The sequence below is a fragment of the Acomys minous genome (genome assembly GCF_964271855.1).
Source record: "Acomys minous genome assembly, chromosome: 2".
In the NCBI taxonomy this organism is placed as follows: Eukaryota; Metazoa; Chordata; class Mammalia; order Rodentia; family Muridae; genus Acomys; species Acomys minous.
This window is the reverse complement of record NC_140484.1, coordinates 32,033,408-32,050,376: the sequence shown is the minus strand read 5'-3', so window position 1 is coordinate 32,050,376 and position 16,969 is coordinate 32,033,408. Positions and strand designations below refer to the sequence as shown.

The 16,969-nt window shown below is 37.5% G+C and overlaps 1 protein-coding gene across 8 annotated transcripts in view; it reads right to left on the bottom strand.

Moving 5' to 3' along the window:
* The window catches only part of RFX3 (regulatory factor X3), a 268,083-nt gene that overhangs the window by 42,807 nt on the left and 208,307 nt on the right, over nucleotides 1-16,969 (bottom strand). For all 8 annotated transcript variants that reach the window (XM_084769883.1, XM_084769882.1, XM_084769881.1 and 5 more), the window contains 2 exons: nucleotides 7,276-7,397; nucleotides 5,432-5,544 (listed from right to left, as the gene is read on the bottom strand). In XM_084769883.1, coding sequence (XP_084626009.1) covers nucleotides 5,432-5,544; nucleotides 7,276-7,397 — 235 coding nt within the window. The remainder of the gene's footprint in view (nucleotides 1-5,431; nucleotides 5,545-7,275; nucleotides 7,398-16,969) is intronic.

The following is a 16,969-nucleotide window of genomic DNA, read 5'->3' as shown; positions in this document are numbered from 1 at the left end:
AGACTTGGGAAAAGAAATGGAAATTAATAATCTGTTTATATTCTTTATAGTCTATTTTTAAATGACAAAGCAAAACATTAAAAACCTATTAAATGTGAAGGTAATTAATATTTATATTGCTTCCATGTTAGGTTACATTATTTTTCACATTTTCTGTTAAGAAGATGTTAGTAAAATCAAATCTCATCTAACGTAATCAGGACATTCCCACAGACATGCCCACAGGCCAGCCTGATCAAGATAACCTTCTCTGAGACCCTCTTCCGGGATGCTTCTAGAGAACCCGACACACTGACAAATGAAACTGTCACCACACTCCGCCTACTCCTGACCAGGAAGGACAACACATTCCAACATCGGTGTCTTAGGTGGATGACACTGGCCATCTATCCCAGCAGGCAGAGGTGAGGAGTGACCCATTGCTTGGCTGTGGAAGATGGGGATAAGGTCAGGTTAACTCTTTCCAGGGGTGCTCATCATGGCTCCTAGTCAGGCAGAGGTAACACTTAAGTAGAGTCAGGAAGCCTCCAGGCACTGGTACCTTTCTGAAATAACAAGGGCTCCCCGCAGAGCCGCGTCTGGCTCTCTAACAGCCTCTAACAGCATTCCCACCAGCACACACACTCTTCTTTCTGTCCACTCCTTTTGTAGGTCAGCTTTCGATTACTGTTTTCTACCTGTGGGTTCCTCGCCTTGAGGGTTACTTTAAATTCAGTTTCTAGAATCAATTCCCAGGTGTATCAAGTTTTCTTTTTCCTTTGTTGGTGTCAGTAACTGTCACTTCCTCTAGTAACTTTTGATAAGCTTACTTAATTTCAGTCTGCCACTGCAATCGATTTATAAGAGAACCTTCAGATAACAGCAAACATGAAGCCGGAGAAAATTTAATTTTGTGATTATGCTGAATATTAAAAGGATGAAGTGTAGGCAGTATAAGTCAGCATAATGGGCCCGATACCATCAATACCGGAGAACTACGAAGAGCCCATCAGGGTCTATACAAGTCCACAGAAGGCAGACAACACGGGGACAAGCTACAGGCCATCGGAGTTTTTAGGAAAGAGTAGGCTGTAACTTCACAACTCTAGGATGTGCCACTTATATGGATGTGGCTTGAAGGAGCTGGAGAACACCTCGAGGCTCACGTGGACCTTCAACATGTGCATGGAGGAAGTGTTCTCAGAACAAGCAGGGGATGCTCCAAGCTGTCAGATAGTGAAAATGAAGTAGCCTAATTATAAAAATTTTCAGTAAGATTTAAAACACAGGAAAGGCAGGCTCTGAAAACAAAGTAAGCACAGTTGCCCCTCATTTCATATGAAATCAAACCTTCCCCAGAAGGACCTTCTTATATTCGCTATTTTAACTGCAGCTTAGGCATATTCCACAAGATGTCTCTAAAGTGGGAGGCAGTTAATACTTTAGAAACCACGGAGACTAAAAGTAGTGATACTTAAACATACCTTGACAAATATATTACAAGAATTCCAAATAGCAGGATAATCCTTCCTTAAAAATATAAAATGTGGAAAATATGAAGTAAAATGAGGCAAGCTTTTCAGTGCATCATAAATCCAGCATCTTCAAACTAATCTCAAAGAACACCAACACCAGCCTCCTATAAGGCAGCTAAAACACTAGTACTTTTCAACCAATTTTCAAATGTTAAGGCAAACAGAAATAAAAATAATCTATATTCTACTGACTTACAGCAACTGCCTACAGGATTGAATCTGAGATCCAGGCAGCTCTATTTAAAATTCTTTGATGTATAAAAATAAGAGATACCATGAGCATTGATTACTTGCAAGTGGGGTTCATCCTGTGAACTGTCATCTCCTACAGACTAACGATATTATGAGTGCCCCATTTCCTCACATAAATTTTATTTATTCATCACAATTGGAATTTTCATGAAAATTGTATAATCTAAAGACTATTTTAATTTTATTGGAGGCGTCTGTTCCTTAGAATGATCTCACTGTACACTTTTTAGCAATGTAAATAATTATACTTCAATTTACACTCTGAATAAATATGAGTCACTCAAAAAATCCAAATTATATTTGTACAAGCTAAGCTGCTTACAGACAGCTTTGTCTGAATACAGAGAACTGAAGAATTGTTTAAAGAATCTTCACATAGTTTTCATTGAATAGGATAGGTGTAAAAATTTTTCCCCATGTTATAAAGATGATCTAGAAATACTCCAACACTTGGGAACATATCAAAGGGAAGTGAATATTAGGTGGCTTACATCATGTCAGGAGTGTTGGAAATGAGAAGAACACTCCATCATACCAATGTTGATAAGGAGAGGACTCATCCTTGGTTGTCAGGAACCTAGCATCTCTGACAAGCGCTCAGGTTCACTCAAGCAATCTTATTTCTGGAGCAATGGAAACATCTATATATGCTTTAAACGGAAACTTCCTATTTCATCCTTCCCTGCCAGCTGTCAACAACTAGGAGGATTCGCTAGAAATTACAGGCTACTTTTTAATTTACAAGCAGATCACAAATATTTCTGGAATAAAGCTACTTAAATTCTAAAACCACTTAAGAACACTCTTTGGAATATATTACCTCCTTTCTAGTAGGTAAATTTAAGATGCATTAATGCATTGGAATGGAGAAAACCTCCTTCCTAGACAATGTCACCAATTCTGACATGAGAGGGAGAATAGGAGTAAGGGTATAAAACATCAAGAGAATCCTTAGGTAACCAAGCCTTCAACACTCCATATATGTTTTAAGCTGATATTTCTTATTTCATCCTTCACTGTCAACACTTAGAAGGATTTTTTTTTCTAGAAATCACAGGGTAATCCTTGAATTGCAGGCAGATCACATATACTCCTGGATAAAGCTACTTAAATTCTAAAATCAGTCTAAAAATCTGCAAAAGGAAGACCTAAAGTACTTATTAAATTTATTTTGACATTATTTTTAATAGTACCACACATTTGTGGTATTCAAAGGGTCCATTGAAAACCTGGACATGGCCTCCAGCCTATGTTTTTATAAAGTTCTACATTAAAACATTGTGGCCAAGGTTTATTTGGGCTTATGGTTCCAGAGGATTAGAGCTCATGATGACATAGCAAAAACATAGTGGCAGGAGCAAGAAGAAAGTGCTCATCTTGAATTGCAAGCACAAAACAGAGAGAATGGCGGGGGGGGGGGGGGGGGGGGGGGGGGCCTTTAAACTTTGAAGGTGCACCTCCAGTGACACACATCCTCCAAAAAGACCACACCTCTTAAGCCTCCAAGAGCCTAGGGAGAGGCATCTCACTCAAATCTGAGTCCAGAGTCTCTTCTGAGATTCAAGGCAATCTCTTAATTGTAACCCCTTGTAAAGTTAATATTACACACTTCTAACACACAATGGCACATAATGTACATCACTATTCCTAAAGGAGGAAATGAGGTAATAACAGGAAAACACTGTATCAAAACATCAAATTATCCAATGCCAAAACCGATGTCAAAAGGCTTAAATGGCTTTGCCTCTCCTGCTCTACTGCCTACAACATACATCTTCCTCTCTTGGGCTGGTTCCACACTCCATGTGCAGCTTTCCTTGGCAGATGTCTCATATCTCTGCCATTTTCAACATTTTAGGATCTCCAATACAAGCCAGAGTTCACAGCTTCATATACTGACATTTTTTGGTCCCTTGCTTCTGCCACATGTTGCCTGGCCTCAGCAGCTCTGTGAAACCAGAGGAAGATTCCACAACTTCATTATCCTTCATGACTCCAAAGGCAAGGCCACACGGACAACACTGACAGCTTAGTGGGCTGTAAGATTGAGAAGACTCCCTTGATCCACACTAGCAGGAGCCTAAGAAAACACCTATGCTTTCTCAACAAGTTGGAAACTTAGCTGAAAAGAGGTCTTGCCCTAAGGGCACCTGCCCTTTATTGGATTACAGATCTGACCTATCCTTAATGGCCCTAGTCTCTTTAACAATTGCAGTCTCTCTTATAGTACAAGCACTGGTAATAACATTAAGCTTATCAGGATCTTTTTGATCTCTGTATATTGTGCATTTCTTTCTGCACCCTTTGTTCTTTTTCATTGAAGACTTGCTTCTGAGTGACTACTAATAAATATGGGATTGAGTTGGTGTAATGCTGTATTGAAATCTACTCTGCTAATAAAATGAATTCATTATTTTTAAATTTATCTTCAGGCAAGTTCTTAGGGCATGGGCAAAAAGCAGCCAATTCTTTGCCCAAATATCACAGGAACAGTCAATAAAGGCCAGTTGCTAATATTGTTCCACTCTGAAACAAAGCTGAGCTTTGATAGTCCACATAGCTTTCAGCACTACTGTTTTCCAAGCTCTTATTAGTTTAGCCCCACTAAGCTACATTTACATCTTTCAACTACTTTTCTACTCCAAAATTCTAGTTTTCCACATGCCTACAGAAACCAACGTGGTTAGGTTCTTCATAGCAATAACCTACTCTCTGGAACTAATTTCTGTATTAGTTACTTTTCTATTGTGACTAAACACCATAATCAAGGCAGCTTATAGAAGGAATTAGCTTATTTGGGATTCCAGGTCTGGACGATTAGAGTCCATGATGGTGGTCCAAAGGTACGAAAGCAGGAGTAGAAAGCAGAGGGTTCATATCCTGAGCCACAGGCACAAAGCAGAGGAGCAAACTTGAAGTGCCACAAGTCTTTAGAGTCTCCAAGCCCACCTCCAGTGACATACTAATAAGGCCGCACCTCCTAGGCCTCCCTAAGCACCACCACTAACTGGGGTCAAGTGTTTGAATGCCCAAGCTCATGGGGTGATTCAAACCATCACATATATTATTAGCATTTTTTTACTTCTCCGTGTAGTAAGATGAGATATTTATGTGATGTCTTTTCACTCAAGGGCCAACATGTTACTGGTTGGGTTTTTTGTTTGTTTGTTTGTTTGGGTGTTTTTGCTTGTTTGTTTGTTTTTTGTCTGTAACACTGAACCCTGGAACTTATTTTATTTAGAGGTTTCAGTCCTATGAGCATAGAGTAGTCCAACCTGTAGATTACAGCAGACTTAATCTCTCTCACAATTAGATACTGAAGCTATAAGCAACCTCGTGGATTAGAAGAGTAACGCAATGCATTCCCTTGCACATTTGGTATGTCACCCATATGTAAGCAGGACGGAGACCTAGAAGTGGAAATGCTATATCAAAAGACACACAGATCAGTTTAAGAAGTGGAGAGTAAACTTTACTCTTACTCTCATTCATCCTTTACTTTCCACTCTGAGACAAGAAAGGAGGATTTTATTAGTGAGCAAAGAAATGCTCACAATAACTAGTACTAACTTCTCTGATCTCTAGGGGGAAAAGTTGATTATTTTGTGTTAACAAATTATGTGGCAAAACTTGGTGTGTGCTCAGACACTGTTTAAACGTCTTACCTCACAGTGCTCTCGATAAAGACTCTGCAGTGACTTGATATCCTCAAAGGTAGTACCATCTGGCAGAGAAGAGATTTCAACTTCTCCAAACTCTGGGAGTGCTCGAGATGCATCTGTTACCATGACAACACAACAGAAAAAAGCTATTGTGGATGGTGTCAATTACAGATTAATGAGGGAAATTTTCAGAAGACTAAAAAAGGAAAGAAAATGTAGAGATCAGAGGGCCAAAGATCACTGACTTTCAAATTAATATTTTCTAGCCAGACTTAGTAACATTTTTAACATATAATGTAAGAATGAATGGAGCATACTTGTGAATTTAGTGTGAACTAAGCCTTACTCTAATTAAAATGGGCATTGGATAGGCTATTAGCAAAAGAAAAACAACCTGAGCTTGCCAGTAGCAATTGTAGTTATTTTTATTATTATGCTATCCAACCACATAAAAATAAACATACCCTTAAACTCATTATGCTCATAGCTTTTATATAATAAGAAGATGAAAGTTACGAAGCTAATAGCCAAAAAGTATAAAAATAACATTAACAATATTACTTCTGTGTGGTAGATGACACTGTCCTGTTATCAAATCATCTCTGACAACATGAACATGATTGTACATCAACTGCTGTAGCACAAATCTTCTAAGTATGATGACACCTACACCAACCTGCTCTTCCTGGGGGGACACCTGCCCCATAAGACTTCTGCATTCACATCAGTATGACACTTGCTGTTGCACAATAGTATCATTTAACTCTCTCTTGGTGACACTGTAATTGACAAGGCATACACTCTCACTTTCTTCTTTTCTCATTAGCCCTGGGCAATCAGTAATGCACTTTGGTACATTCCTTACCATAAATTCAAAATTAAATGAAGAGTAGTAACCATTTAGAAGTCCTAAAAAATCTAAAATCTTTTTATTTTTGAATATTAAAATTAAACCACAGCTACAAAATAAAAAGTGATATTATTTTAAAGCTCAGTGGTCAATTAGACTGTATCTGAGCAATTTGGTTTAGAAAATGCTGCTATAACAGTTTTAAGTGCAGGAGCTTTCTGACCTCCAGCTGTTCCTATTGGCAAGTGCACGTAAACACACATAAATACACACACATGCACCCACATGCAGATACACATGCACTCACATGTACATACATACAGACACATACACACATGCACACACACACAAAGATACACACATACATGCACACAGACACACAAACACATACACACACGTACGTTCTGATAGCATCTCTGGATATTGGCGCACTGTTTGAAGACCATATGTCTTCAACTATGGAATGCCTGTCAACTGACAGACAGCACCTCTGGCTCCAGTGTAAGTACTCAGATACGTAAACTCTACCTCCAAACACTTTCAGTAACAAGAAACGTGTATACTTTCTATAAAATTATAAAATAGAAAGCACTGAATTCAATGTAAAAGAATACATCATTTAAAATGTTTATAATTTCTCTAATCTAACAGTATGGATATGCAACTTTGTACACAGGAAATTAGAATTCTTTTGGGCTGGACATATTTCTCAAGTAAATACAACAATGATTTTGATCACAAAAGCCAACTGTAATACAAACTCTTGAAAACACTTTCAAAGCACGGAGACTTTAAGGCAGATGCATTCAAGATTCCATATAGCATAATATTTCAATGGAGATGAGCTAGAACTATCATTCAATGCCATAGTTTCAGCACCAAATCACCTCCCCCTTTATATGGAGTTAACATCTGAAGACATTCTAATTGGCGAAGAGACTACTGTTGTCTCTTTGAAATCCTAATAGCAACTAATATGCATTCCACCTTAACATACCTAAAAACTGTTGATGATGTTGACTTTGGGCAATTACAGTTTGCTCAACAGATGTGCCTGTCTGTTGGCCACTTCCTGTGAAACCATCTGCAACCCCATCCACTTTCTGCATAGGCTTGTACCTAAAAATATTAGACGGGAAAAAACAAACAAACCAAATTATTCCTTGCTTTATTGTACTACCCAAACGTTTAAGGCGTTCGGTTTTAATCTAGTTCTGTTAATGTCTCAGATAGTTGTCGAATGTTTCTTGACACTCTCATGAATTTATGTGCAGACATTTTTTTCCCAATTGTGAAAAGAAAAGGGGGAAGGGCAATCAGAAAGAAATTCATTTGTGAAAATGCAGAATTTGATGTAAGAATGAAAGAATTATGAGACATTTGTTCGGAAAACAGAGGCAAAGATTCTTGTGCCTACGGTTGGGGGACATATTGTGAAAGTAACTTGTAGTGGCCATCAGCTCAAGGTAAAAAAGGTAAATACATTGGAACTTTGTTATGTACCAAGATGAAAGAGTTTGCAAAGAAATGTCAACAATGGGCTTTTGGTTAATATATTTAAAATATGATCAATATACAAGTTGTATCATGATGCTCTTCACATTTCCTAAAGCCTCTTACGCAGCCCACACATTCATCTCCCTTGATCATTATTGACACATTTATCTCCCTTGATTTTTGTCAACAGCTGCAAACACAAAGGCCAGAAGTTTCAGTATGCAACAAAAGAAGAATTCATCTATAAACCTAGTTTATCTAATTAGAGACAAGAGGACTTAGGGTAGGATTTAGCTCATTGTTAGGGCACTTAACTAGCAAGCATAGGCCCTGGGTTTTCCCTAAGAACAGGGAAAAAATACATACAAAAAGTAATCAAAGGCAGTGAGCAGTCTGCTTTTAGGTCCTAGGTCTAAAATTTGAACACTTTTGCTATTGAAAAAGAGATGTACAATAGCGGCTAAAGAAAAGACTTCCTGGAGGCCAAACATCACAGACATCACCACAATACTACCCTACCGCCACCATACCACCAGCAAAACCACCACCACACCACCACACCATCCTCACCACAAGCATCAGCACCACCACTATCACCATTACAAGCATCAGCACCATTGTCACCATCACAAGCATCAGCAATGTCACCAGTATCAGCACTACCAGCATAAACATCATCACACCACCACCTCATGCTTACCACTGGCACCACCAGCAGCACCACCACACCATCACAAGCCCGACCACCAGCAGCACCACCACACCATCACAAGCCCGACCACCAGCAGCACCACCACACCATCACAAGCACGACCACCAGCAGCACCACCACACCATCACAAGCCCGACCACCAGCAGCACCACCACACCATCACAAGCACGACCACCAGCAGCACCACCACACCATCACAAGCACGACCACCAGCAGCAGCTCAGCATTACCACCAAGAGCCTTTGCAAATCTCCCCAGACAAAGCAAGCACGGACTACAAATGCAGTGACTATAGTTTTTCTTCTGCTCAGAATGTACTTTTCTTCATTGCACATATTAAAAAACAAACAAAAAACTATGGTTCTGATATAGTGCCTCTGCATGTATGTTACGGTTGTGCAGCTCCGTGTTTTTGTGGGGGCTGGGGCTGTCTTTAACTCTTTTGTCTGCCCCGGGGACTCTGTCTGGTCTTATTGTAGCATGCTATGCTCTGTTTGGTCGAAGTCCCTTGAAGGCCTACTCTTTTCTGAGAAGAGGTAAAGTGAGTGGGGTTGGATCAGTGGAGAGAGTGGGGAGGCAGGGAGAAGGGAAACTGCAGTTGGGATGTAATATGTAAAAGAAGAAAAAATAAAAAGGAAAAAGCGAGGGTCAATGCATTTTTGCTAACCAAGGAGCCATCTTAAGAGCTTTGTTATTTTTGCTGGTGACTTATTAACTGAGAAAGTTCTGGAAGGATATGTCAGTCGTCACTATAACTAATGATAGTAATTGCTGCCGGAATTTTGTACGTTTATATATTTGCATGTTTCTTCTTGTTTCTTATGTCAAAAAGTAGTAAAATACTATGTAAAATGAGGATAATGAAAATAAAGGATTTTTGGCTGGAGAGATAGCTCAGAGGTTAAGGGCACTGACTGCTCTTCCAGAGGTCATGAGTTCAATTCCCAGTAACCACATGGTGGCTCGCAACCATCTATACTGTGATCTGATGTCCTCCTCTGCCTGTAGATGTACATGCAGGCAGATCACTGTATATATAATAATAAATAAATACATCTTTAAAAAAAAGAAAATAAAGGATTTTAATTTTTTTTAAATGCAAAAAAGATGATAAAGTTTATTATCTAGGAATATTTTCACTCACATTACAATGCTTGTCTTTTGATCCTTCCATTTCTAACTGTACTTAAAAAGAACTTAGTACTTGCATCACCCAGATTTTTAACCCATATGACAATAGCCTAATTCAACTGATCTGTGGTCATTATGAATGTCAATGCTCCTAACACATGAAAAGGACACATTTAAAAGATGTCTCCATTTGGTCAAAAGATAGTAAATGGTTGGACCTAGTGAATACCATACAAGCAATGCTCAGATGCCCTGAAGAAATGATTCAGTCATTGAAAAAGAAAGTCAGAGGCAGAGAATGAAACAGGGTGCAGTAAATATTATCCTTCTTATGCTCTTAGTGATATCTCCCTTAGGAGCAAAATATTGGTTGCTATTCTCTAACGACAGAACGTAACTGGCCTTTCATTTAATGGGAAAACTATTTGCAAATGCTTTTCAGCTGTGGCCATCCTCAGAATCAGGGAAAGCACTAGTACTGTGATGTTCCAAGAGGCCATTTCTGAATCTGTTCCTCCCTCCAGGTCATATCTTTTCCTAGCAGGCATGCTGTGTACCTTTGTGCCACAGTAGTGAGTTGTCCGTTTGTGCTAGTAGACTTGAATGATTTCATGAGAAAAGTTCTGTTTGTTTCCTTATTGATTCATTCAGGGTTTAATTTGATTTTAGCTAATTTTTTTTTCAGACACAAAAATTCCTATCAATAATAGAAAGAATATTTGTTTAACCATGTTTGCTCATGGTTAAGTACATTATCTTAGATGAAATAGTTAAGTTTGGACGATTTAATCTGGCAATAGTTCCTATAGATTCAAAGTTATTAAGTTTTAATATTGGTTTATGCAGTGACTATGATTTTGTCTAACCATTCTCAATCATGTTCTTTTTGTTCTACCCAGAATTCGGTCTTACAGACATGGATATAAAGGACAAGTGAAATTTAACCTGAAAGGAAATGATAGCTATTACTCTTAGATTGCACATTTTCTAAGGATACACGCTACACCACAGTCTACCTTCACAAAGGGCTCAGCAAATCTGCCACCTAAAAGCAAAATTATTTGCCTCCCTTGGGAAGAAAGAGTCAGCCAGTATCACAGGCAGGGGAAGTCTCTAAAAGAAATGGATATTACATCTTAAAATATGCAATCAAACCATAGCGAATTACAATTAACCCATGACTGTGAAAATAATAATGTTTTTTAGTTGGAAGCACTAATTAGAAGTATACAATATTATGTGGTAGATATAAAACTTATGAAAACCAGCTTATAAAAGGAAAGAGTTATATAAGTACATTCTAAAAATAATTTAAATCAATACTTAGAAAAAAGAAGAAAACCAGAAAATATAGTTAAGACTGGGAAATAAGTATTTTCATTATAATTATAACAGTAACAATATCAACATAAACAGTGGGTTGAAAGATAGGCAAAGATGTCTTTCATAAACTTATCTTTGGTAGTAATAGAAACTGTACAAGCCAGAAATTTTCGTGCCTTAAGCTGAAATCTCTAGGAACAAATTATTGGAATGACATCAGTAACTCATGGAAGATGGCTCATGGCCAGGAGGGCTAGTGTGAGCATGGGGTGTGAAAGAGTTTTTCTGTAGTACTAACTTTTGCTCTTCGTGTTGTGTCTAAAGTCATAACCACACACTGACATGCTCAGTGCTTGGAAGAAATCTTCAAAGTCAGAAACTTTGGATTCAGGAAGTCTGGATGTTCATTCTCTTGATTCTAAGGAAAATATTGCAATTATCTTAGTTGTCTGGGTCTCCCCAAAGCAGGAGGACAAAGTCACACTCAACAGAGGCTAAACAAATACTCATGATTGCTGATTCTTCCTAGAAGAGGAGATATATTGGTCATTGAAGCTTCATCACCAATATCTAGGACATTTCTCATAAAACCTAGCCTTACTCAACATCTACTAAACAAAGACTTTGAGAATAGGGTTTAGAGCTGGTTTTACTCCGTTCCAAGAGATATTTCCTAAGTAGCTTGACCAAACCTAGCCCATAGGAACCGCTTATGTCAAAACACACACCTTTAGTCCCATGTTGTAGAAATATATCCAACATTAGACAGCACACATTTCCCAAAAATGTAAATTTTATTTTTTCCTATAATATAGACTAATTTTAAGTGAACAGCCAGGATCACACAATAAATTGCTATAACACACATCAATTTATCAGGCATTGAGTACTACATGTGATACGACCCTATGCAGGCTAAACTTTAGCTTGTTTAAGGATAAATATAACATTTTTAGTTTTTTGAATATTTTATTGATCTAGAATAATAATTATACATTATCTTAATTCTGGCAAATTTTCAACTATCCTTTTACTATTAAAAGATAAATTTTTGATCTTTTGCCTCTTTTTACTCTTCATTAAATAGTCATCAAAATACTACATTGTAAAAGGTAGGGAAAATTGATTGAAAATATTCCACCAACAAACCTGTATTTTCAAATCCTGTTGAAATACTGAGTTCTTACGTATTCAGAACTGTACCCTCCACATACTGCATTTACTTTGAAAATTATTTCTAGGTGACATTTTCCCATAGTAGACTCTTAGCACTGTTGAGTTATGTACATTCATAGGAGAGACGTGCATTTTATTAAAGGAGGCAACAGTTCTTGGTTTCAAAATTAGTAAGGCACAAATGATCATTTTAACAGCTTGCAACTCCATGGGAAATCAGAGCTAACGTTGTTAATGATTAAGAAATGAAAGACGCTCTGATGTCTTAATAGCTGACTGTATGCTTGAAACCTGTCACTAACACAGAAAACTTGGAAAATTGTTAGGAATCTCCCCCCATGAGGTTAGCTATAGCTGTTATTTAGGACTTGGACAGCTGTGCTCTACTGTAGAAGAAATATTCTGTTGATAATCTCACAAGCACAGACACTGAAGAAGTCAGTGGTGGGCAAAGAGCATTATGTATTCACCATTACTAGAAAGAGTTTTCAAAACACCAAATGCAACACTTGAAAATGTCCTTTCAAAGCAACCAAAAAATGCTCAAGTGAAGGCAACATAACTATATAGGCAGTTAGTATTTGTATTTATAATTCATGAAAGTACAAATATCCCAGTTAACAATAATAGCAAGAGGCTAGAATTTTTTAATGGTTTCTTGTAATTCTCTTTGGAAAAGTTGTCCTAGGGTTTTAAAATTGATATTGGAAATGAGCCAAGTGACATAAACAGGAATGGCTCAGAAGAAAATAGTGAATATGAAGAGGCCCATTCTTTTAGACTAGTAAATGAGTCTTTGATGTTATAGTAAATATTTAAATGACTTATAACACCAAACTTATGAAAGATAGGATTTTTTTCTACCCTTCTTGGTAACTCTAAATATTTGGCTACTCACTAGTTTACATTTGCAGTGATGCCAGAAAATAAAACAATTTAAGTTCAAGTGGCATGGTTGTCTCCAATGAGAATCAGTGATGTGGATCACCCATTTTTTAATGAATGTTCTCCTCTGGATGCTAAGGAGGTAAGGCTGAAAGAGGCAAACCAGATTTTCTGAATTGCTTTACTGAATCTTCTTAGCACCACAGCTTGCACACTTAGAAGCCTACGACAGTGGAATTCTTACAAACCTATAATGTTTATTTTTCTGTACACACATGCATGCATATGAGTGTATGTGGCACTTCTTTCACTTACAGGTGGCTCTTTCTGTTACATAGATCCTAAAAATATACCCTGTATCTCTTCTTTATTTACAGACTCACAGTCATATTCCACATGACACCAACAAAAACTAAAAGCACCTAAGGCTCTGTCTAAGAAAATATGAATTGGCGAGATTCTTGTATAAAGCACAATTATATGGGGCTAGTTTCTCATAATTAAATTACAACATAATTTCCATAATATGAAATGAGACTTAAGAGCATTTTAAAGTTCAATAAACACTTAGAAAAGTACTAGGTAGTGTCTATGACTATTTATTAGATTATGTGTACAACCCTTGATTTCAATAATTCTTGAGGAGTGGCTCTTTACGATCCTCTTGACTTCAGTGGAACATGTGATCACGACATCATGAGCTGGTACAGTGATGCACTAATGATAACTACTTCAGCAACCAGAATCAGGGTTCCCCACTGATGTTCTAGAAGGAAGAGCACACTTAACATGGCAGCTGCTCAGTAAAGACTTCTGTCACGCTTACCTGCCTTCGAGGAATGACCCAGTCCTCCAAGCTTAGCTTTGTAATAATTCCAGAGAATTCATGGTCCAGGAAAATAATAATCAGTTATTAATATTGACCAAAGCTGAGAATTACTAGCCTTGAAGTATAGAGAAACAAGCCACTCCCACTACAATTTGAGGATGCCTTCTCCTCCAACTTGGCAAAGGAGTACTAAAGACTTTTAGGTAGTGCTTATAATAGCAGCATAATGTAAAGAAGAATTACACTTCAATGTTTCCTGCTATAAAAATTTTATTCCTTCCACTTGAACTATAAAACAATCTCTGAAGTTCATTTCCATCTTAAGACAAAGAAACTGAGGTTTCAGTGTGTGTGTGTGTGTGTGTGTGTGTGTGTGTGTGTGTGTGTGTGTGTGTGTGTGTGAAGGCATCCATCTACAGATGTACCAAAACAACCTCTGACCAAATCTTTATCTCCTCCATTTTAAGTACAGAGCTGCCATCACCTGTCCTAAGTTCCTGACATTAAGAAAGGTCCGATGACAAACGTCCTTGGAGGTCCTCCCTAGCATCTGAAGTAAGAGGAGTCCTGCTGTCTCCCCTTCCCTAGATTGCTCTTGTCTTTCCTCTAGTATCATAATGGCTCTTTCCATCAGAGTCCTCTTCCTAGCAAGGGACCGTGCAATTGGGCAGGTAACACATTTCCCCCTTAACTAAAATATACACGTTGTCATGTGATTTTGCCCTGTATTTCATGTACAGTTTGGGAAAAGGTAAAACTAGGTAGCTGATGTTGTGCTTGAGCTTAGAGCAATTCTTTTGCCTCAGTCTCCCATGTGAAAGTGTGAGAGAGAAAAAGAGACATGAGAGAGAGAGGGGGGAGGGAGGGAGAGGGAGAGGGAGAGGGAGAGGGAGAGAGAGAAGGAAGAGCCGCGGGTGGAGGGGCATGAACCTCCACACTCGGCTATAAACATTTTCTTTTAAATATGTGGGCTTTTGTTTGAGTTATCTGTGTCTTTGCAGGTAGAATTCATTTAAGAATGAAGGTAAGAGGGTGAGTTCTTGTCCAGGTTGCTCTGTGGTGAGTTATCTATCCTGTATAGACAGCATTTTCTGGTCAACTGAATTCTCTTTTCCTGTCTTTCTGCCACCCTATGCTCTCTTTTACATGTGATGTGCTTATTTTGTAAGCAACTGACAACTGCATGAAATTGTTGAGAAATGATGAATGTATTTCAGTATTTTGAGAGTGGCTACAGGGATCAGAAATGGTCAGACACACTGTCAAAAGTATGTGGCTCTTCTGCTAAAATATTCTTGCCAACATTTCTTATGCATATCATGATAACAACATACATTTCTACATAGGTTATAGACCTGAAAATTATCACTCTCTTTTTTAGCTCCTTGATGATGTATGTAGTTTAACTGTTGTCTAAATTAGGGCATTTAAGTATATTAGCAATTAGTAAATGGGTAGATTTCCTTTGAAACTGGAGAGTACCTCATTTAAATGCAGAATTTATTTTCAACAGAAGATATTTTATACAATACATCTTTTTCTCTTGTTGATTACCTATAGTGGACACTACTTTCACAAAGAAGTTATGACATTTTATTACCCTAACCTTGATCACTAGAGTGACAGCAATAAGGGCTATTGTGAGTGCATTAGCTCATTTGTCCCTTCACTGAATTTCCACAGACCACAGTACCAAATACGTCCCAAGTAAACAGAAGACCCTGACTACTTATAATTTTCTTTTGTCAGTACAGACACCACCAAATTGCCTTTGAATCAAGCAGGCTCTGATGTGCTCCTTTATTTTAGGTAGATGGTGTGAAGGTGGATTCATCTTTCACATATAGGAAAATATGGACTATGTCTGCTTTTCAACCAGAACTCTTTTTCATTTATCTTTTGACACATGGCTATGCTCCATAAGGCAGCTTTAAAGAACATCTCATTTGCACAAAAGGGCAATTTTTATTTACTACCCTATCAATTTTTCAACATAAAATTTAATGCCCAAACTTAATCAAAATAATCAACACACATGATTGACCTTTTGTTATAAAAATATGTGAAAAATATAATTTACATAATACAAGATATGGAACTATATATACAGCCAATAAGTCATGAGATATTTAATTGGAATGTGCTGAGATATTAAATAACTCTACCTGTAATAAAATATTTTAAACCTTTCTCACATGCCATTTATAGTTTAATGAGAGAGGATATTTTCTTATATAAATTTTAATTACACTAGAATCATTTGAAACTTGAAATTATCCAGCCATTAAAAATGATCAGGGACTGGGTGGCAGCACATGTCTTTAATCTCAGCACTCAGAAGGCAGAGACAGGTGTATTTCTTTATGTTTAAGGCTAGACTAGTCTACAGAGTGATTTCCAGGATAGCTAGGACTACAGAGAGAAACTCTGACTCAAAAAAAACCAAAGAAAATTCAGATAAATGATAAAAATAATTGTTTTCATCATTCTCAAGAAGTCCTCTTAATTTGACCCTTTTATCCAGAAAAGAAACCACATGCCATTGATATGCTGCCTCAGCAATAGCAGTGCAAAGCCAGCCTACCCAGAGATGGTGGTGCACACCTTTAACCCCAGCACTCAGGAGCGAGAGGCAGGCAGATATCTGTGAGTTTGAGGCCATCGTAGTCTACATAAAAGTTCTAGGCCATCTGGGTCTATAGAGTAAGCCTCAGTCTATATCTCTATATAGATATATCTGGATATAGATCTATTTCCATATATAGATTTACATATAGATATACAATTTTACTAGATATAGATTGCATATATACTAACAGAAGACAACAAAGTAAGTGCTTCCAGTATTTCTTTGGTATTTTAATGCTCTTCATTCATAGGAAAGCAGACTCTAAAAGATACTGATACTGACACTGGCAGGTTTTATTCATATATAAATTTACATCTCCATAAACATGTTCACATTGTGCCTTTTTCTTATAGCAATTATCACCACCTGGAGAATATATATATATATATATATATATATATATATATATATATATATATATATATATATATGATTTTCATGGCTCCTTTACAGCTCTGGAGTCTGTTTAATAGGAGATAATTTAAAAAGAAAGAAAGAAAAGAAAAACA